At 42.7% G+C, this 22,762-nt stretch overlaps 2 protein-coding genes and 1 long non-coding RNA gene across 12 annotated transcripts in view; 1 reads left to right on the top strand and 2 right to left on the bottom strand.

The window, feature by feature from the left end:
• ATE1 (arginyltransferase 1) overlaps positions 1-5,996 on the bottom strand; it is a 162,624-nt gene extending 156,628 nt beyond the window's left edge. For 6 of the 9 annotated variants that reach the window (XR_005833250.1, XM_040624518.1, XM_040624521.1 and 3 more), the window contains exons 1-3: positions 5,343-5,546; positions 2,910-2,973; positions 263-325 (exon numbers count right to left, since the gene is read on the bottom strand). Coding sequence is in view for 8 of the 9 variants with exons in the window: in XM_040624518.1 (XP_040480452.1) it covers positions 263-325; positions 2,910-2,973; positions 5,343-5,448 (233 nt within the window). In the remaining variant the exon portion in view is untranslated. Of the gene's footprint in view, positions 1-262; positions 326-2,909; positions 2,974-5,342; positions 5,547-5,865 lie in introns of those variants that run through there. The other 3 variants (XM_040624524.1, XM_040624525.1, XM_040624526.1) reach the window with 1 other exon arrangement.
• Positions 5,997-6,643: 647 nt separating this feature from the next.
• LOC103657857 lies at positions 6,644-19,290 on the top strand. 2 transcript variants are annotated; one of them, XR_005833251.1, is made up of 4 exons: positions 6,644-6,746; positions 6,842-6,894; positions 16,556-16,631; positions 18,493-19,161. XR_005833251.1 is itself a non-coding variant. In XM_008685301.2 (3 exons), the coding sequence occupies exons 1-3, from the start codon at positions 15,226-15,228 to the stop codon at positions 19,288-19,290; spliced, it is 1,089 nt and encodes a 362-aa protein (XP_008683523.1). The 2 variants fall into 2 exon arrangements, 1 of the variants encoding a protein (XP_008683523.1); XM_008685301.2 differs by lacking the exons at positions 6,644-6,746; positions 6,842-6,894 and adding an exon at positions 15,226-15,440 and having other exon boundaries at positions 18,493-19,290.
• On the bottom strand, positions 15,616-19,244 carry LOC103657850. The gene is made up of 3 exons (XR_566983.2): positions 19,156-19,244; positions 16,480-16,613; positions 15,616-15,741 (listed from the first exon to the last, which is right to left on the bottom strand). It is a non-coding gene; the product is annotated as an uncharacterized LOC103657850 (long non-coding RNA).
• Positions 19,291-22,762: the final 3,472 nt, after the last annotated feature.

The raw sequence follows: 22,762 nt of genomic DNA, 5'->3' as shown, positions 1-22,762 counted from the left end.
ATATTCTCACAATACGTCACGATATCATTAACTAGACTGCTAAATAGTATACTTTCCATATCCTATTTACACACAAACCATTGAACAGTATTATTAAAAGCTACTGATGATGTACAAAGGTAGCATCAGTATGTAGAAAAGATACAACTCATTTGCTTTTCTTCATAGGTCTAGCTTGAATGAAATTAACGTGTAAAAATAGCAAGATGTCACTAAAGAATTATACATACTCTTCAAATTATATATAGATCCTCTTTCTTACCTTATCGTGTACTGAGGACAACATGTTTGATTCATGACAGGCTTGTACACATACTTCCCACTTCTAAAATTAAAAAGTAGTTTTGTTAAAGTTTTATACATTTCTCACTTATACGAGAAGACAAGTACAGGAGCACAAAATTAGACTAAAAATCTAACCAATAACATAAAAACATTTAGATATAGTTACTCTTCATAACCTAAATAATCTTGCAACACAGATACACCAAGGACAGAGTCCAGCCTTTTCTTTCCTAAACCTTGATAAGTACTCCAAACCTCTTCACCTCAATTACCCTCTCAGCAGCACCTGCAATCCTTCCATGCCTCAACCCACCACCAATCCTCAATACCATAAAGGCAATCAGAGGAACTGCTCAGCATGTGGTGACACTGATGCGAGCCTACGACACCCACAGGTGAGGGTTCCTTGTGCACTAGCACAAGGTAGCCCAAAATTAACCTGATGCTTTCGATGATTTCTGGATCTTAGTTAGTGGCAGAGCCATGACATTATGGATTGAATCGTGTCCCCTCAAAAAGTCATATTTTGAAGCCCTAGCCCCCAGCATCTCAGAATAGGACTGTATTTAGAGACAAGGCCTTTAAAGAGGTGATCAAGTTAAAATGACAGTTAAGATGAGCCCTAACCCAATCTGAATGCTGTGCGTATAAAAAAAAAGGAAACTGGGGGCACCTGGTGGCTCAGTGGGTTAAGTGTCTGCCTTCAGCTCAGGTCATGATCCCAGGATCCTGGGATTGGGCCCTGCATCAGGCTCCCTCTTCAGTGGGGAGTCTGCTTGTCCCTCTCCCTCTGCCTCTCCCCACTCCCCACCTGTACTCTCTCAAATAAATAAATAAAAATCTTTAAAAAAAAAAAAAAGAAGAAAAGGAAACTGTAAATACAAAGAGACACTAGGCACCAGGCATATATACACAAAGAGAAAGGACCACATGAGGCCACAGCAAGAAGACAGCAGCAACGTACAAGCCTAGGAAGAGCCTTCAGAAAAAATAAAGCTGCAGACACCAGGATTTTGGAAATTTCCGCCTCCAGTATTGTGACAATACAGATTCCTGTCGTTTAAGATACCCAATCGGTGGTATTTTGTGATGGCCACACAAGCAAACATACACAAGCTTGGTTCCTGAGTCAGAAACCTGAGAGTCATCTCCGATTCCTCCCTCTAAAGCACCTCTATATCCAGTCAGCAAGCTTTCTACTTCTAAAATGTACTCTACGTCTGTCCCCTCCCATCTATCTTCTAACCCACAGCCACTCACTGATGACGGCAGCATCGTCATGAGATGACCATCTCACATCCGGACCCTGCGGTGATCTCTGGAACGAGTCTTCCTGCCTTTGCAATCACCCCCTCAAATACCTCTCTGCCCCCTGAATGATCATTTCCAAAACACAAATTCCATCACAATTCTGACATAAAAGCTTTCGATGGCTCCCCTCCACCTTTTAAAAAAGAAGTTCATCATAGCATACCATCAACATCCAACCTAGATCTACCTTTGGGCCTCATTATTAAGTGTACGAAAAGGTGTGAAGTTTTATTTGCCGTGCTCAATCCCATGTCTTCTGGGGAATAAGCACTGTTTACATTTATATAAGGAACTTCATATATTCTAAAATTATCTATATAAAACCAATTACCAAAAAAACTTAGCCATCAAAGGCGAAGTGTGGACCTAAATGGAATCCTGACTCAAATACACCAACTATTAAAAAAAAGAACATTTCTGAGACAAGCAAAAAAATCTAAACAAAGTAACAGATGACATCAAAGAATTATTGTGTAAAAGATGATAACAGTATTGTAGATGCGTTGAAAAGGAAAAAAGAATCCTTTCTTAGAAACATATATTTACTACAGGTATACTAAATTATTTTGTGGGGGAGGAGGGAACATCTTGGTCTGTTCAAACTGCTATAACAATATGCCACAGACTGAGTGGCTTATAAACAACAAAATGTATTCCTCATAGTTCTGGAGGTTGGGAAGTCCAAGACCAAGGTGCTGACATATTTTATGTCTGGTAAAGATAAGCTTCCTGATTCATGTTGTTGTTGTAACCTCACCTGGCAGAAGGGGCAAGGGAGCTCTCTGGGATCTCTCTTACAAGGGCACGAACCCCATCTGTGAGGACTCCACCTGCTGACTTAATCACCTCCCAAAAGCTCACCTCCAAATACCATCAAAGTGGGGGTTAGGATTGAACATATGTATTTGGGGAAGGGAGTGAGAATTACACACGAATATTCACTCCATTGCAGGGAGCAAGGGGAAATACAATAAGAAGATTTCTTAAACCTCTTTCCAAAAACAGGAAAACATTTTAAAGGCAAACAATATTTTGCAATTATAAGAAGGACCTGAGTAACAAGAGAAGTATCTTTGTATTAAAGAGCTTTACTGGGACGCCTGGGTGGCTCGGTCGGTTATGCCTCTGCCTTTGGCTCAGGTCATAATCCCAGGGTCCTGGGATCGAGTCCCACATCGGGTTCCTTGCTCAGCAGAGAGCTTGCTTCTCCCTCTGCCTGCCGCTTCCCCCTGCTTGTGCGAACACTCACTCTCTCTCTCTCTCTCTGACAAATAAATAAAACTTTCAAAAAATAAAGAAAGAAAGAGCTTTACCTTCGCCATCCTCGATCTATGAGATCCTGATAATCCTGTACTGTCATTGAATGCGCCCACATGCCTGAAAAAATAAGTGCCATGGGCCATGTTAATTATAGGAAGTTGAACTTGTTTTTTTAAATTCAAAGCATTCTTTAAATGTGAATACTGAAGTAAGAAAAAAAAAAAAAACCTAGCTCACACTGGAGAAATGAAAGTTTGCACATACTTCGTACTTGTTTGACATACAATACAAATGGAAAAGATATTTATCTTAATTTTAAAAATCAAACACATCCAAGGGACTATATTTAATTCAGGATTAGCCAATAGTCTCTATGACATCACATATTTATGATCCTTACAGCAATTAGATTATATCACACTTTTAAACCATAATAATATCCCCAATAATTTAATAAGCTGGTCTTTTCAGAAGAATTGAAAAGCAAATGTTTTCTTTTTTTTAAATTTTGTATTATGTTAGTCACCATACAGTACATCCTTAGTTTTTGATACAGTGTTCCATGAAAGCAAATGTTTTCTTAAGCATATAAATTTTCCTGATTTTTATGTTTTTAGCATAGTCCTGGATATTGAAAACAGAACAAAAGTGTATAGCAATATTCCTTTTAAGTATAAAAACTGAAAGTAATCGAAATGCCCAGAAACAGAAAAATGATTACAGGACTATGATATTATCCATATGATGGAATAATTATGCAACCATGAAAAAAATGAAGACAATGAAAAAACATTAAGAAGTATATTCGAATTAATGTTAAATGAAGAGTAAATTTTTCTCTTGTGAACAGCAAACTGCATCAGAGGTATGTAGACAGAGGTAGGCTTGATAGTATAAGATATACGCAGAAACAGAAATGTCCAGAAGCCTGGCAGGCACTCACTAACAGTGAGTTACTTTATGAACCTCAAATTCATCTATAAAATAGGAATAACCTACCTACCTAAAAGGTGGGGTGCCCTATGGTAAAGATGATCACAATTAAATATAATGGAAATTCACAGTTCTTTCTTCAGGTGAAAAGGGTGAAAGCAGGTTTCTTCCACAGGACTTTAGACAAAGGACATCTATATTAATCATTTCCTCTTACTAAAATTACTGGGAAAATAATTAAGGATCTATGAAAATATTCATTTTAGACACCTTTAATACAAAGTGCTTATTACATACTGTAGTCACAATACTAAAATTCTGAAAAAGGGAGGTATCTCTAATACCCTAAGGGAACCACTGCCACCAGTTGGTGTGTTTCTCCTGGGTTTTTATTCTCCCAGAACTGTGATCATGTCACAAACGTCATCTGCATCCTGTTTTTCTCCATTTAACCCTACACTCTAAACGTTTTTGTGCTTTAGCTCATCTTCATAACCATCACTCCAATCACTGCATTATATTACATTCTGCTCCCTCTTACCTACAAGCATCTAATACACAATTTCAATTGATGAGTAAACGGACATACCATAATCGTCCAAATCATTCCCCTGCTGTAGGGCATTTATATATTTTTTTTAATGGAAACTACCTAAATCTGTATCTTCGTGGTTATCCCATTTTCCACAATGCTGGGCTATTCCTTAAAATAAAAGATTTTATATCTGCCAATGCATGACACAGCAGGAAATAAATACAATGTTTTGTTTACAACAAGTCTTCCGAAAGAAACCTGAACTATGACGGGGGTGGCGGGGGGGAGAAGAGAAGAGAAGAGAAGAGAAGAGAAGAGAAGAGAAGAGAAGAGAAGAGAAAGCTGGCTTTGTTGTCGTTCTGGAGGTGGGTGGAGGAATGACAAGGCATATAAGCACCTGGTAAAATTTTCAGACACATTAGCACAAACAGGCTCCCTCGCCAGCAGCGCTTGTGGTCGGTCATCAGTGTCTTGTATACTCTTCCAGACATTTTATCCAGATGCCCATGCCCACGTATGCACACACACCTCTTTCTATACAAAAAGTCCACCCGACACGCCGCATTCTGCTTACAACTGGGGATGATCCCACTTCAGCATCAGCACTTAGAGGCCCGCCCCAGCGGAACTGACCGCACTACACTGCTCCCTGGCACCGCATGCTGTCACATATTTAACCGTCTCCTACTGACTGAAGACGGACACCTGTTTCCATACTTTGGGCTACGGGAAGACAATCATTATCTCGCACGTCCCAGCACCTGCGTGAAGGATAAGCACCTAGATGCTTCCCTGATGAATCAGAGCTGAGGTCCGTTTCTAATTGACAGCCACAGCCCAAACCCGCAAGCCGCGTTCCGTACACCTGTCTCGGTACAGGACCTAGCTGGAGGCTCCAGCCGCCGCGCGTCGCTCGAGCCGGTCGGCCCGGGCCAGGGTGTCGCGACCCCAGAGGACGCCCGCCGGCCGCGCAGACCCCGAGGCCGCGACGCCCTCCCCCGCCCGCCGGCCCGCTCACCATTGGAGCGACTGCCCGACTCATTCTTGCAATAGCCGCAGCGGTAGGAGTCCTCGCCCTCGAAATACTCCACGATGCTGGGCGAAAGAGCGGCCCAGGAAGCCATGGCCCCGGCCCTCCGAACGCGACGCGACCCAGCCCAGCCCCGCCGCCGCCGCCGCCACCCCACAATGCTCCGCGCCACCCGGGAGTCCCCGAAGCGCGCGCGAAGCTGCTCGGGCGCCCGCAGGCCGGGTTCGCCTGGAGTCCCGCACGCTGACGCCGCCCGCGCCATCTTAACCGAGGGCAGCCTTTCGCTATTTCCGTTCCTTCTCTAACCGAGACCGCCATCTTCGGTGAGGGTGAGAAGGATAGAGGATCATGAAGGGAAATAATCTGGGAAGGACCGTCTGGGAGAGGGAAGTGGGGGTTTGGGGAGTCGGGCCTGTGCGCTCCCAGGCGAGGGGCTGGCGCAGGGCGCGGCGGGCGGTGCGAGGGTCGGACGCCAGGCGGCCGCGCCAGCCCCATCCGTGGGGACACTCACCGCAGGACACCTTGCCCTCCTCGGAGTCGCAGTAGCCGCAGTGGTAGCCGGCCTTGAGCCCCTTGTATTCCACCACCGAGGCCATGGCCGCCTCCAGAGTCTGCAGGGGCCGGCCACGCCTCTCGGCGCCCTGGGGCCGACCTCGGCTGAGCGCGGGGGCCCGCGGCGGGGAGGGGAGAAGGGCGAAGCTTAGCGGGTGCGTCCCAGCCCCACGACCCGCGCCCCTAGCGCCTCCTCGGGGTCCCGGTCTTTGCTAGTGCCGGAGCTTGCGGAGACCTTAGCGAGGGTGGTAGTCGCGCCCCCGGGCCCGAAGTTAGGGCCAGCCCTTTGCCTAATTCCTTGCCAAGCATTCCTACAATTGGCTCATTGTCAGCTCCGTTTTACAGATGAGGAAACTGAGGCACGGAGGTTATGACTTAGTTATTTCCTGCAGAACTCAGTATAAAAGTTAACTATTCACGGGCCGTCCCTGGCATACATGTGGGTGGCCAGCTCAGGTTTCTTCCAAACCAGCAAGTTCACTTTTAAATGCCATATACAGGTACACATGCGGGTGTTCTGTGAATGGCCGGCGTAGGTGAGTTGAATGCTTAATGTTTTTAAATCAAACAACTTTCAGAGCCAGTAGCGGCCTTGTGCCACTATAAGCCTATTGCCACCACATCTATAATTTTTAAACAAAAGATGAAAATCTTGATTTTTTTAATGTACAATTTTTTAAATGTTATTTTTAAAGTTTTTTGTTGTTTTTTTTTTAAACTGTACAGGCCAAACAAAACGTTTATGTAGGTTGAATTCAGCCTATGGACTCCCAGTTTGCAGCCCCTATTTCAAAGAGGATTTTTTTTAGGGAGTAACAGTCTGGAGGAAAGTATAAAAAGGTAATATTCCTTAATCTTTAGATGCATAGATAATTTAAGATTGCCTGTCATTATATTTTTCCTCGTTAACAATGAAGCTGATTATCTTTTTGCAGTGTTTTGAAAAGTGAAATCATGAAACTTGGAGAAACAGAGGTAACCTTTTGAGGTCAGTTTTAACATTCTTGACTCCAAGGTCCACTATGTTGCATACATGCCTGCTTAAGTTGAAGAGGTTTCTTGGTAGTGCATGATCTGTTATATTACTAAGCGTCACTTGTGCCTCACACAATGGGGAAAAACCTAAGGGATAGCTATGTAGCATGTAGGAGGTTCTCAGGGCCCCTCTTGGTTTCTCCAGTTCCTCCTCAAACTTGAAGGTTCCTTGCTACATATCAGTACTCATTAAGACAGACTTCATTCATTTTGTCCATTATAGCATATTTGAATATTCCTGGTCCTTTCCCAGACAGGCTGTTCATTTTGGAGGAAAGTAAAAGGGTGTGGGATGAAACAAAGACAGCAGATACCATGCTCAGACAGAAAGTAGGAGGCCAGGAGGCTTTTTGCTTTTCTTGTTATAGTCCTGTACCAATTCACTTATGTCCCAACCTTATCCCAAGCCTTAGACTAACCTCTGCCAGGGAATGCCAATCTAGAGCTTATAATGCCAATGTCCTAGACATATGTGTTAACTCATTTAATTCTTACAGTAACTTCACAACATAGGAAATGAAGACCAGAGAGGCTAAATAACCAGCTCAAGATCACACAACTAGTAAGAGACAAAAGAGAGTGTGTGTGGAGGGCAGGGAGAGACCAAAGGTAGAGGCAGATCACTCCAGGTTGGTAGGTGGCAGTTTTTTGTTTGTTTTTACGAGCATACATGAAAGATGGGAGGGGCAGAGGGAGAGAATATCCAGGCAGATACACACTGAGCATGGAGCCCAACATGGGGCTCCATCTCACAAGCCATAAAATCAGGACCTGAGCCGAAATCAAGAGTCCGATGCTTAACCAACTGAGCTACTCAGGTGCCCCCACTTGGTGGAAGTCTTAATAAGCAAAGGGAACTTATGAGGCTTGTCTTGGGCAGCAGCAAGATGAATGGATTCCCACACCACCACACTAGCCATGGCTATTGAGCACCTAAATCTTAAAAGTTTGTATAGAGGGGCTCCTGGGTGGCTCATTCGGTTGAGTGTCTGCTTTCAGCTCGGGTCATGATCGTGGGATCCTGGGATCAAGCCCTGCATTGGGCTCCCTGCTCAGCAGGGAACCTGCTTCTCCCTCCTTCCCACTCCTGCTCTCTCTTGCTATCTCTGTGTCTCTCTCTCTCAAATAAATAAAATCTTAAAAAAAAAAAAATAAGTTTGTATACAGAGAGGCCTTAACTGGGTTCAGTCAAGTGTACTGTACAGGTGTTCTCACCATCACATCATTATCTCATGGCAGTATCCTTGCAGCAACCTTGGACTTTTCTCTGGAAAACATGCAAGCAAGAAGAGAGAGTAGTGAAATATTTAAAGTGTTGGGGAAAAAAAAAAAAAAAAACACCAACTTACAATTCGGTATCCAGCGAAATTATCCTGCAAAAGTGAAAGAGAAGTGTAACCATACCTCTGAGATATTGTGGTTCAGTTGCAGGCCATGGCAGTAAAGCAAATACTGTGATAAAGCAAATCAAAGGGATTTTTTTGGTTTCCCAGTGCACATAAAAGCAAATGTGTGATGGCATTATGTCTTTACAAAAAGTACATACCTTAATTTAAAATGCTTTGTTACTAAAAAATGCTAACCACCATCTGAACTCTCAGCCAGTCCTCATCACTGATCACAGATCACCATAACAAGTATAATAACAAAAAAATTTAAAACACCACAAGAATTACCAAAATGTGACACAGAGACACAGTGAGCAAATACTGCTGGAAAAGTATTGCCAATAAACTTGCTCAATGCAGGGTTGCCACAAACCTTCAATTTCTAAAAAACACGGTATCTGCAAAGTACAGTAAGGTGAAGTGCACTAAAACAAGGTATTCCTGTAAAGACTTTCTCAGACAAACAAAAATGGAGGGAATTGTCACCAGTGGACCTGATTTGCATGAAATGTTAAATTCTTCAGAAAGAGGGAAGATAATATAGGTCAGAATCTAATCCACATAAAGGAAAAGCATTATTAGAGAGGGAATATATGGAGATAAAATCAGATTTTTCATTTTTAAAAATTTAATTGCTCTAACAGATAACAGGTGGTTCAAAATAATAATAGCAACTTGCATACAGTAATTTTATAAGTTTATGGGTAAGTAAATAACAATTTTATAATGGAGGGGAGGAAGGAACTGGGAATACTCTTACAAGGTACTTGCACTGCCTATAAAGTGATGTAGTAGTATTTGAAAGAGAACTTGGATTAGTTGTGAATGTATAGTGCAAACTCAAGGACAATCATTTAGAAAAGAAAGAATAATCGCTAAGAGAGTAGGAAAAAATAGAATTTTGAAATGCACAGTTAAAATCAGAGAAGGCAGGAAAAGAATGGAAGACAAAAAAGAAAGGAGAACAAGAGCAATGACTAGAAAACAGTAACAAATATGGTAGATAGTAACCCAGTTATATCGATCACTTTAAATGTTAGTGGTTTAAATATAGCAATTAAAAGACTGTCAGTCTGGATAAAAAAAAATAAGACCCAACTCTTTGTTATCTGCACAAAAAACCCCACTTTAAACGTAAAAACAAAGATTAAAAGTAAAAGGACGAAGAAAGATATACTGCTGTTAAAACTAGTCAAACAAAAGCTGGAGTGGCTACATTAAATTCAAAGTAAATTTCAGAGCAAGGAAAGTTAGGGATAAAGGAGGACATTACATGATGTTAAGTGGTCAATTCTCCAAGAAAACAATTTTTAATGTATATGCACCTAGTTACGGCGTGGCAAATATGTGAGGTGAAAACTGAGAATTGCAAGGAGAAATAGATGAATCCACTATGATATTTAGAGACTTCTATACCCGTATATTGGTAACTGACAGATCCAACAGCAGAAAATTAGTAAGGTCATGATGGAACTCAGCACCATCAATCAACTGGATCTAACTGACATCTATAGAATACCTAATCCAATAGCAGCAGAATACATACTCTTCTCAAGTTCACATGGAACACTTACCAAAATAGACCACCTTCTGTGCCATAAAGAATAGAAACCATACAAATATGCTTTCAGATCATAATGGAATTAAACTAGAGATCAACAGCAGAAAGGTAGTTGGAGAATTCCAAAATATTTAGAGATTAAACAACACACTTCTAAACAACACTTGGATCAAAGAAGTTCAGAAATATTTTGAACTAAATGAAAAACAATTGGCCCTTGAACAATACTGGGGTTAAAAATCCAGTCAAAACTCCATATATAAATTTTGACTCCCCCCAAACAACTAGTAATACCCTACTGTTGACAGAAGCCTTATTAATAACAGAGTCTTAATACATATTTTTGTGTTCTGTGTATTATATACTATATTGTTACAGTAATCTAGAGAAAGATGTTATTAAGAAAGTTACAAGGAAGAGAAAATACAGTATTTATTTCTCAAAATCCACAAATAAGGACCTGTGCATAAGTGTTGTTCAAGGATCAACTGTACAACTTACCCAGTTTGTGAGATGCAGCAAAAGCAGTGCTTAGAGGGTATTTATAGCATTGAATGCATATATTAGAAAAAAGATCTAAAATCAATAATCTAAGCTTCTACCTCAGGAAACTAGAAAAAAAGAAGAGCAAATTAAATCCAAAAGAAGCAGAGGGGGGCCTGGGTGGCTCAATCCCCATGCAATAAGAACGAGTAAAGAGGCTAGTGAAGCGTCTGCCTTCAGCTCAGGTCATGATCCCTGGGTCCTGGGATCAAGTTCCGCATCAGGCTCCCTGCTCCACGGGGAGCCTGCTTCTCCCTCTGCCTCTTTCTCTCATGAATAAATAAATAAAATCTTTTTTTAAAAAAACAGAAAAAATTAAATGAAAACTAGCAAAACTAAATGAAACTATAAGAAATCAATAGAGAAATTCAACAAAACCAAGTTAATTCTTTGAAAAGATCAGTAATGATAAACCTCCAGTGAGGCAAATTAAAACAAAATGAGAAGACAAATTGCCACTATCAGAAATGAAAGAAGAACCATTATTACTGATCCCATGGACATTTGAAGTATAACAAAGGAATGTTATGAGCAACTCTATGTCCATACATATGATAACCTATAGGAAATGGATTAATTCTTTGAAAGATGCGATCTACCAAAACTCACACAAGAAGAAATACATAACCTGATTAGGTCTATGTCTAAAGAAATGGAATTAATAATGAATAACCTTTGAAAACAGAAAGCCCTGGGGCCAGATGGGTTCATTGGTAAATTCTACCAAACATTTAAGGAAGAAATTATACCAACTCTCTATAGTCTCTTCCAGAAAATAGAAGCAAAGGAAATTTTCTAACCCATTCTATGAGGCCAGCATTACCTAATGCCGAAACCAAAGACATTACAAGAAAACTACAGACCAGTATCTCTAATGAACATAGATGTGAAAATCCTCAAAAAAAAAAAATAATAAATGGAACTCAACTATACATAAAAAGAATTGTATACTATTATACCTTTCAAAACAATGTAATCGATGTCAACGCACTGAAGTAGAAAAATAATACCTTATTAGCAGATGCAGAAAAGGTGTTTGACAAAGTCCAACAATTACTCATGATAAAAGCTCTCAGCAAACTAGGAATAAAGAGGACCTTCCTCAATTTGACTTCATAAAGAACATCTACCAAAAAACCTACAACTAGTTTCTCATACTTACTGGTGAGAAACTAGTTGCTTTCTCAGATCATGAACAAGGCAACGATGTCCCCTCTCACCACAGCTATTCAACATCACGCTGGAAGTAAGTCCCAGCTAATGCAATAAACAAGGAATACAAGGTTTATGGTTTGGGAAGAAAGAAAACTGTTTTTGTCCACAGATGACATGATTGGCCAAATGGAAAATTCCAAAGAATCAACAACAATAAAATTCTGGAACTAATAACCAATTATAGCAAAGTTGAAGGATATAAGGTTGATATGGTAAAAGCCAATCTCTTTCCTATATATCAGAAATGAACAATTGGAATTTGAAATTAAAAACACCATTTACATTAGCACCAGAAAAAAATGAAATAGGTATAAATCTAAAAAAATATGTATAAGATCTATAAAAGGAAAACTACAGACCTCAGATGGAACAAGTCAAAGAAGATGTAAATATATGGAGAGATGATCCATGTTCATTGACAGGAATATGAATACTGTTAAGATGTCATTTCTGCCCAACTTCATCTTTAGATTCAATGTAGTCCTAATAAAAGTCCCAGCAAGTTATTTTGTGGGTATTGACCAACTGACTCCAAAATTCATATGAAGAGGGAAAAGACTCAGAATAACCAAAACAGTGTCAGAGGAGAAAACAAAATCAGAGGACTGACTCTACCAGACTTTAACTTACTACAAAGCTACAGTAATCAAGACAGTGTGATATTGGTGAAAGAACAAATAGATCAATAGAACGGGATAGAAAGCCCAGAAATAGACCCACACAAATATTGTTAACTGATCTTTGACAAAGGAACAAAGGCAATTCAATGAAGAAAGAATAGTCTTTTCAACAAATGGTGCTGGAAATGAGGATCCACATGCAAAATAAAATAATAAATAAATCTAGACACAGACCTTTTACCTTTAATAAAAATTAACTCAAAATGGATCATAAGCCTAAATGTAAAGCACAAAACTAAAACCCCTAGAAGACAACATAGGAGAAAATTTAGGTGACCTTGGTCTTAGTGATGACTTTTTAGGTAGAATGCTCAAACATGGCCCATGAAAGAAAAAATTAAGTTGTACTTTATTAAAATTAAAAACTTCTGCTTGGCAAAAGATACTGCAAAAGAATGAAAAGACAAGTCATAGACCGGGAGAAAGTCTTAGTAAAACACATTCCTGCTAAAGGACTGGTACCTAAAACATACAAAAAAAAAAAAAATCTTAAACTTCTCAGCAAGAAAACCTCTCCTCCTATGGGAAATGGGCAGAAGAATAACATTACCGAATAGGGTGGTTGGAGTATCAGTGTTTGATGTTTAGATACTATCAGAGGCACTTTTATTTTTTATTTAAGTTTGTTTTCAAACTCCTGCAAAATAGAGTCAGTAGGCAGCGTGCGGTTTCCAATGCCAGCGGTTCGTCCGTGATGACACTCTGGTTTGTTTCAAGTTCCGTGTCATAAGTGGTTAAGGATAATGTCAGCTCAGGAACCACTATCCTCTCCTTCCCCAGTGAGGATTTCTCATAAGTACTCAAACGCATTTCATGACTTTTGACAAAAGATTAAAATTTAGGTATATGATAAAATACTTGTTAGCAAAGGGTTCTTTTTATATTGCTCACAGCTCAGGCCACCTTTTGTTTATGTTAGGGCAAAGTCTAGTCTTGCTGATACTGTGTTTCAACCTGATTTGCCGTCAGGTGATTTATCTCCCTGGCTTATAGCCTTCCTCCCTTGTTTCTCTTATCAGGAAAAAGAAACAATTCAAAGCATAATACTTAAATGAAAAGTACTTTTAGGTCCACATGATTGTCTTTTTTGTTTTAAGCTGATTCCTTACTTAAAAAGAGGCTTATATTAGGAATTGCATATTTTTCTTTATCAGAAAGGAGGCTAGGGGTGCCTGGGTGGCTCAGTTGGTTAAGCGTCTGCCTGACTCTTGATTTGGCCCAGGTCATGATCTCAGGGTGGTGAGATCGAGCCCCCTATTGGGCTTCATGCTGGGTGTAGCGTCTCTTAAGTTTCTTTCTCTCCCTCTTCCTCTGCACTCCTCTCACCCTGCTCATGCTCACTCTTGCTCTCTAATTAAAAAAAAAAAAAAAAAGCTGTATTCAGCTTTCAGGAGGGTAAATAAGATATTACCTTTAAACACTTAATTTTTTTAAAGATTTTATTTATTTGAGAGAAAGAGAACATAAGGAGGGGGAACAGCAGAATGAGAGGGAGAAGCAGGCTTCACACTGAGCAGGGAGCCCAGTGTAGGGCTCGATCACAGGACCCCAGGATCATGACCTGAGCTGAAGGTAGACACTTAACCGACTGAGCCACCCAGGTGCCCCTTTCTTTTAGCACTTCACACAGTGCCTGGCTCATAGTCAGTGAATACTAGGAACTGGGTGTAGTACGATGCTGTCATGTCACAGGCGTATACAAATTTTAGCTGAACTAATAGCACATGAGTTTGATGTCTGAGTGACATGACATTTTATCAGTGTTAAAATGGTATCTTGTGAATATTAAAATGTAGGTCGTAATGTAATTCAAGGTTTTGGTATGAAAATCGACAGAAATCACTGTCATGACTTGCTGTTCGAAATTCTTTTTGATAAAATACCCATATTTACTTTCCTAATTGTTTCATTTCTGAATGAGTTCGGGGCTGTGGTGTCAAGCACATCTTTGCATACAGCATATTTGGGGAGGGATACGTTTTATTTTTAATAGGTAAGAAACCAGGTTGTAATTAATCACTGTATTTTCTCTTTTCACATTTTAAGAAGTAGAGACATTTCGAGAAGTAGAAACAATGAGGACTTTATTTGGACATCCGCAGCTTAAATATATGGCGACAAGTGTCTTGAATATGCAGAATCATTTCATTAATTTGTATTTTGACATTGGTGTATTGTCTGCTTTTTTATCCTTAAGTAATGACCAGTTATGAACATAATTAAATATGTGGCTAAAAGTAGATTAAAGAGGAGTAGAGCTCAAAACCTCCATTTTGCAGCAGCATTTGGCGGAGTGACACACCACCTGAGTGATGGTGAGACCACGTGACCAGGCCACCTGCACAGCCGTCCACCCTCCGCCAGCTACTGGGACTGTGCGTGCAGGATCCCCCTTCCCCGGCTGTCTACTGATTACATGTCTATGGAAGATACATAATATATATTCCCCCCCCCCCCAAAAAAAATCCAAACAAACAAAAATGACGAAGACGCTCCCGTTGCCTTGGAAGATGCTTTCTCCAGCTACACCGAGAAGGGCTGTCGGTATCCGTGAAACCCAGCCCCTCGCACTTTCTCTCTGCCGCCATTCAGCCCAGCTCACACTGGAGTGCATTCCCTACCAGCCAGACGATGTCTTCACCTACCACCTCACAGTAGTCTCAGTCTAGGATGGTGATGACACATACAGAAGCTGTGACTGCCTCTGGTTGCCCTAGAAATCAAGGGCAACCATGATTGTCACCCTCCTGAAGGATGAGCAGTGGCGAGCGGAAAGGCGGAAAGAGGGCCGGGAAGGTGCTGGCTGGAGAACAGGACCTTTGCACCACGGAGAATGAGAGACTGGGGCCCAGCGCTGCGAAAGCGGACGCTGTGAGGGAGAGGGCGAAGAAGCAAGCATGTTGTTCGCAAAGCTGGCGATGGATAGGGCACTGGCAGAGAAAAAGGACACGGAAGATCCGCAGCGGATGGCTACTGGAGGGGCGGCCACGGACGCCGGGCGGGGAGGGTGCTGGGGGAGCCCACGGAAGGACCGACTGGCAGCGCGGACCCCATCCTCACGCCGTCCTCTGGTGACAGACTCAGAATGGTTGGATCTGAGTGCGGAAGAACAGTAGGTATCATTTCCTTCCGTTTTGAGTTAAACGCAGGAGAACGTTCATTTACTTGTGAACAAGTGTAGCACAGGAACGAAAATGATGGGCTCTGGAGTCGCGCAGGCGCACATCCTGCCTCGGAAACTGACGAGTCACGGAAGCTCTCTGGCCTCGGTTGTCTTTGCAGCGAGGCCTGACGAGTGCCTCCTTCATGGACCGTTTGGGAGACGAAGTGAAAGGGCCCACTTAAGGCCTCAGCACATCACCCAGTATATAGTAAGCTCAGTAGACGCTGTTATGGAGATCTTGTAAGAACCTCTTAGGAAAGAAAAACATGAAAGCAGAAGTAGGAGTCTGTTTAAGAAATTAGTTTTACTTACACGGTAATTATAGTTTTGTTTTTTATCAGTCTATATTATAAAATCCTCTTTTGCTGCAAAGAGAACTCAGGGAAACAGAATATTTACAACCCAGGTTACTAAACACCAAACCTATTTGCTAACTAAGCAGGTTAAGAAATAAGAGTTCTCTAGGATACCTAAATGTGACTACAGATTTCTTGGCTGTAGTTTTCTGCATCAGATTAAAAAAAAACAAACTTTCTTGACATCTATGTAAAATATAAACCTTTGACAAGAATCATGAAATATGTCACAGTTAGCTGCTGTTGGAAATTAACGTAGCTTATAAGTTGTACTATATAATTTTATGCATAACTGAACTTAAAAGGGACTGACCAGCTTTGAGAGCTTATTATCAATGGTAAGGTTCTTTGTTCTACCAAAAATTATACAAATAGTGGTTTTTGGAATTTGAAATAGCAACTCAGCCTCCCCCAGTCCAGTGTTAAAGTAAGGGTATTTCTGTTAGTCTCAACCTCAAACTCAATAGGGCTCTTTGTTCATACATTTATCAGAGAGCATTCCTTCCTTGCTTCAAGGAATGCTACAAGTTAGCCGTAGTCCTGCCTATTACTACCGGCACAGAGAAATACCTCTTGCTATTGAAAAGAGTATGACAAGCGTGTGAAAAGTGAGTCCCAAATCAACTCCCTACCTCATTTTGCACCAGGGCCATGTTTTCTGAAAACTTTCTCCGGATCCTAGTGTGATTTCTCTTTTTAATCTTCCAGATTGGCCTGGGCCCAAAACACTCAGGACCCTCGGATTGCAGTGGGTTCCCAGTCCCCGCTAGAAAAGAAGATTAAGGTGAGGAAATATATTTGCCATGAACTTTGGAGCCAGTAATACCATCATAAAAAGTTTCTTCCCAAGGCAGAAAGGGCCTGAGTATTTCAAGCCAGAGGGCTTTGTGTCTTAGGCTTGGTTCCGGCTGAACAGCACTGAACAATACAAACATCGCTTGTGCCACCACAGGGCCGAGGCAAGTGAGGGTGAAAGATTGTGATAAGGGTCGTGAAAGATGGGCTGGGATTTTATTTTATTGAATACGTGGAAGGTCTGAGGAAGTAGCATTTAAGCTAAAAGTTAAGTTACGTTAGCACTGTAGTCAGAGTTGCTGTATTGTGTGTTTGGGATTATATGAAGGAGGAACACGTGAAAATATTCAGATGGCAAAGACAATACAGTTTTTGAAGAACAGAAAAGTCAGGGTGGCTGCAGCAGAGTGGGCAAGCAGTCGAGCTGAAAGGCAGTCAGGAGCGAAATTATGAAAGCCATACTGGGATTTGGGATTTTCTCCTAAAAGCAACAGGACACTATCCTAGGTTTCAGTGCAGGGAAGGGACATGCTCAGATTTGTGTGACACAAAGATCACTCCAGTTGCTGTGTGCATGGTCCGATGGGGCTGGGGCAGAGAGAGAGAAGCTACCTAGGCTGCTACACTAGGCTAGGGACATTTTGAAGTTAGTGGGGACAGGGCTGGGAAGGGGGAAACACTTTGGAAGAAGAGTCAAGTGGAGATGTTAAGTAGATTGTATCTAGGGGTGAAGTTGAGAGTTGAGTACAGGGCAGTCTTGCATGCCTCCACGGTCTTGCTCATCCCTTCTTGCCCCCTCTAGAGCAGTCCCTGACACATGGTAGGTCACCTTGTTGAATGACTGAGACTGTCGTTGTCCAAGAAAGTCTAAATGAGACTATGCTCATCTTAAGTGACAATTTCTGTTGTATTTTCTTACATTACATTTAAAAGACAGAACCAGCAAAGTAGGCGGCAGGGTGTGGCCATGAGGTAGGAAGAGAATGAAAGGCTGTTCAGTCACCTGGGGATATTTGGCTAATGGCTGAAACAGTCTAGGGGGGTCCAAGATAGTCTTGGTCACATGCCCTTGGCCACAGACTGGAAGCCAGAGGAAAGTAAAGTACTCAACTCTGTAAAATGCTGCTGAGGTCAAGTATGACAGGGACAGAGACAGGACCCCTGAATTTGTTGCTGTGGAGATCCCTCACAACCTAGATGAGAGCAGTCTGGGGGCAGTGGGGTCATGGAAAGCCAACCGAGGAAGACCGAGGGGGAACTGGGAGGTAGGGAAGAGGAGAGGGGTTCTAGGTATCTGCTTCATGGCACACGGGGAAAGGGAGCCAAGATGGGATGTGCGGTAAAGGAAACGTTTTCCTTTTCTGTTTAAAGATGATATATGTATATACTGGAACATATTTTTATGCTGATGGGAGTGATCCAGTACAGGGGAAATTTCGATGAAGCAGGAAAGAGAATTTGGTAATTGCAAATTGGAGTTCCTGAAGCTTCACGAGGACAGGTGGGAGAACTGGCTTTTGATAGACAGAGGGGCAATGTTCCTGTTGTAAAGGCCGAGTCCAGGATCGATGCAGTGTGGTTGTTCTGGCACTGGGAAAAGGAGGGTGTTCCTGACTGAGTGCTTCTGTTTTCTCAAGGAAGTCTAAGGCGAACTCTTCAACCAGAAGGGGACCCTGGGGGAGGGGAGTGTGGGAGGTTTAAGAGAAAGCCAGGGAATGTGGCTAAGAGGCACCCCATCAGGGACATGGTGTCAGAGTGCCAGGCAGAGCTTCTAGCCACTTGTGATCTATGTCATGGCCTGAACAGAGGACGTCCAACTTAAAAATCTTCTAATACTTCCCTCTGACAAGAGTTTAGGTGATGTCCATTCTTCAAAAGTGAGGAAGTTTTTGCTCCAAAAGTCTCAGCAGGAGAATGAAACACTCCATCAGCTCAAAGCCGTGTCTTTTGACTTCCGGTTTGCCAAAGCAGAGGCATACTACTATCAACGACATCAAGAAATGATGCTGGGAGAAGCATGGAGATACACGATGGTTCCAAGGTGGGAAATTAAAATAGAGAGAGAGAGACCACAAAGTGAAAAAACAGGAGATGCTAAAAAATGGGACTATTTAGTGCCTGAGAGGGAGCTGGACCACATAGAGAAGCACATATACCGGGCCGAACGGGCCCGAGGCCTCAGAGATCACAAGTATCAGCTCCTCCCTCAAAGGATTCCGAGTGAAACAGTCTTCCCCAAAATATTAACCCTACGGAAGGAGGAAAAGACTGAAACTATCCAGAAAACCCACAAAGCTAAGACCAAAAAGCACAGGGCAGCCTGGGCAAAGGAGCAGATCAAGGGGCATCAGGATCGAATGATTCGGGGGAGAGAGCTCACGGAGCAGAGAAGCGAGAGACTGCGTGCTTGGAAGATGTCTTCCCCTGCTCCTCCTCTCCACAGGCCTGCGACGCACAAGGAGGAAGAGAAAGAATTCGAACAAATCACAGCCTACCCGATTGCCCAGCCTTACCAGGAAGCACTCATAGAAGTGACCATCCGAATGGAAAAGTCCAGAAAGGAAGATAATGTAAAAAAGCCACTCCGACGAGAGCTCTTGAGTATGCCACCATTTTTGAGAAGTCAACTAGAAAAAAATAAAATTTAAGTTATTTTTCTGGATTATTGTATTTCTTTTTCAGCCTGGCATACTTTGACAACTGTCAGCACAGTAAAATCCCATACCCCCGAATTGTGTTTCTATGTTTGCATCAAACTTGGAGGGGAAAAAAGTTAAACCGAGTGTTTGTTTCAGCTATCTGCATAACTATCCCAGAACTTAGTGACTTAAAACCACCACTATTTTGTTATATCTCACAATTCCGTATCAGGAATTCAGGCAGAGCTTGGCTGGGCGATTTTTCTCCCCTGTCCCCCACAGCCAGAGCTGCTTGGGGATATTCAGGTGACAGCAGGACTAGACGGTACAGACCGTGTGCCCTTGGGGTTGACTAGAAGGCTGGGCTTCGCTGGTCCCAGTCCCCGTCTCCTCTCTCCACGTGGTTTCTGGCCTTATTACATGGTGACTAGGGCTCCGGTGACGTGTCAGACTCCACAAGGGTTCTTTTGACCTAGCCTCCGCAGCCCCAGAACATCACTTCTGCCATATTCTGTGGCTCAAACAAGTCACCAAGATCAGCCCAGACTCAAGGTGGGGGGTAGGGGAGGAAAGAGACTCTTCCTCTCCAAGAAACTTGCAGCCATCTTTTAATCTATTCTAAGGCTCTGAAAAGTCTACCATACACGTCTATCCTTCATTATCCTATCCATTGTGTTTTATGTTAACACTGCTCATAAAAACGAAACAAGTATTTTTTTTTTAAAGATTTTATTTATTTATTTGACAGAGAGACAGCCAGCGAGAGAGGGAACACAAGCAGGGGGAGTGGGAGAGGAAGAAGCGGGCTCCCAGAGGAGGAGCCCGATGTGGGGCTCAATCCCAGGACTCTGAGATCACGCCCTGAGCCGAAGGCAAACGCTTAATGACTAAGCCACCCAGGCGCCCCCGAAACAAATATTTTTATACAAAGAAACCAACAATTGCATAGCTCCTGAGTTGATCTTGACTAAAGAGAACTGGCTCCGTCTCTGCAGAAGTAAATATAGACTGAGGGTTTAAAAGCCTGTTGCAATTATATGCAGACAACACATTGTCTTGTATTCTCCAGCACACCTAGAATTTCATAGTATGTCAGAAGCCTAAGCCTTAGCCCTGAGAGAGACCCAAGACTCTAGGATTTAGCCCCTCCAGGAGCTTACAATGGACTTGGAGAGAACAGAAGTCAAAGCAGCACACGCCCAGCGCTGTGCTATGAAACACTGGATGGAGAATACAGACTGCAGAGTAGAGCAGCTTATGGGCAACGCCAGCCTGAGAACACCCACCCTGGTGAGAAGTCCTTGGGCAGGGCAGTTAGGACAGCAAGGCCTGGACCCAAACCGGAAATGGCCTGGACCCATCAGCCCGGAAATAAGGCACACCTGGGCCCTAGGGAAACTCCACTGGAAAACATGGGCAAACCACGTTACAAGCACAAACAGGGTAACTGAGGTAAGAACCGGGTGCTATTAGAACACAAAGTTCTAGAGGAAAAGAAAGACTTTGGGGAATATTACATGTGTTTGATATTTAAATGGTAACATGTGTTAGTTGTTTTTTCCTATTCAGAAGTTTACAATTTTTTTTTTTAAAGTAGGCTGCATGCCCAACATGGGGCTTGAACTCACTGCTCTGAGATCGACCCTGAGGTCAAGAGTTTGATCAAGAGTCACATGCTCTCCCTACTGAGCCAGCCAGGTGCCCCTCTGATTCAGAAGTTTAAAGAAGAAAAAGTGGCCCATAATCTCCCTGCCCAGATAACTTCTGTTGATACTTTTTTTTTTTGAGATTTATTTACTTGAGTGAGAGAGAGAGAGAATGCACTAGCAAGTGGAGGGGCCAAGGGAGAAACAGAGTCTCTGCTGAGCAGAGAGCACGACTTGGGGCTCCATCCCAGCACCCTGGGATCATGACCTAAGCCAAAGGTAGATGCTTAACCGACTAGCCACACACGTGCCCCAATACTTTTTAAAAATAATGAAAAAGTGCATGGTTAGAAAACTCAAAGAATTATAGAAAGGTACAAAATGCCAAGTGACAGCTATGCAGCTTTGGTTTGCCAAAGGTCATCCCTCTTTTTTTTTTTTTAATTTATTTATTTGAGAGAGAGAGAACATAAGCAGGTGGGGCAGAGAGAGAATAATCTCAAGCAGACTCCACACTGAGCATGGAGCCTGATGTGGGGCTCGATCTCATGGCCCTGAGATCATGACCTGCACTGAAACCAAGACTGACTGGTGCCACCCAGGCTCCCCTTACGTTTCTAATAAGAGCAGAGTTTGATGCAAGTAGAAGGCAGGCGAACGAAAGGGAGAGAGGAAGGCAACTCTAAACAGATGTGCTTGAAAAATTGTAATGTTAAGGCCACATGTGCGATTCCATCAATGTGAAGTGTCCAGAAGAGGCAACTTTTGACAGAAAGTAGGTTATTGGTTGGGGCAAAGGGGTGAGGAGATGGCTGAGGAATGGTGACTGCCACTGGTTGGGGACAAGAATGTTCTTCATCAGGTGTGGTAGTTATAGAGCCCTGTGAACAGACTGAGAAACAATGAATTGTTCACTTTAAATGGGTTAATGACACGGAAAGTGAAGTTCAACCAAAATGGAAGAGAAAGCCAGAGTTTAGAGGGGGAGGTGAGCCTGGGTGGAGGCGGGGAGCCTGATCAGGTAAGGCCTCCACGGGTCTGCGAGCTCAGGTCTTTCAAGTCTCGACGGCAGTGGGCAGTCACTGAGAACTGACAAGTGGTTTTGAAGATGTGGAGGGGATGCGAAGGGCAGACAGGAGGCGGGGACGCCAGACAGGAGTCTGTGGCAGAAATCTGGGCAGGATGGAGAGAACCAAGACACCAGATGGGATGTCATGGCTGATTAAGGTAGGGGCTGTGCAGGAAAAGGGGAAAGAAATCCTAGGTTTCTTTGGAGGAAATAACGTAGTAGAAATACCCCTATAGGGATTAAGGGAGGACAGATCTGGGAGCTATTTTGTTCATATGTTTAAAACAGCCCCAATGCTGCCAGTGAGCCATTGGTCACGTGTGCCTGTAGCTTTTCAGAGTGGAGGCAAAGTTGGGGGAATGTTTGGGATACAGATGTAGTAGAACTCATGAGGGTAAGACGGGCGAAGAGAAGCAGGGAAAGCACCAGACAGGATGACATACAGCTTTCCAGGGACAGAACTTTTTTTAAAGATTTTATTTATTTATTTGAGAGCGAGCGAGCACGTGAGCAAGCAAGCAGGGGGACAGAGAGGGACAAGCAGACTACACGAAGCACGAAGCCTGATGCAGGGCTCGATCCCAGGACCCTGAGATCATGACCTGAACTGAAATCAAGAGTCAGACGCTTAACCGACTGAGCCACCTGGGCGCCCCTCCAGGAGTGGATTTTTAAGCGTCAAATGCACAGTATTTAACCCTGGGATGGAACTATTTGGGGGGGATCACCAATTTGTCCTAAAACAGCCTCTGGGGAATGCTGGGAA

This window comes from Ursus maritimus, unplaced genomic scaffold (assembly GCF_017311325.1).
Source record: "Ursus maritimus isolate PB19 unplaced genomic scaffold, ASM1731132v1 scaffold_7, whole genome shotgun sequence".
NCBI classification, from domain to species: Eukaryota; Metazoa; Chordata; class Mammalia; order Carnivora; family Ursidae; genus Ursus; species Ursus maritimus.
The sequence above is the reverse complement of the archived record's forward strand: the minus strand, read 5'-3'. Positions and strand labels throughout refer to the sequence as shown.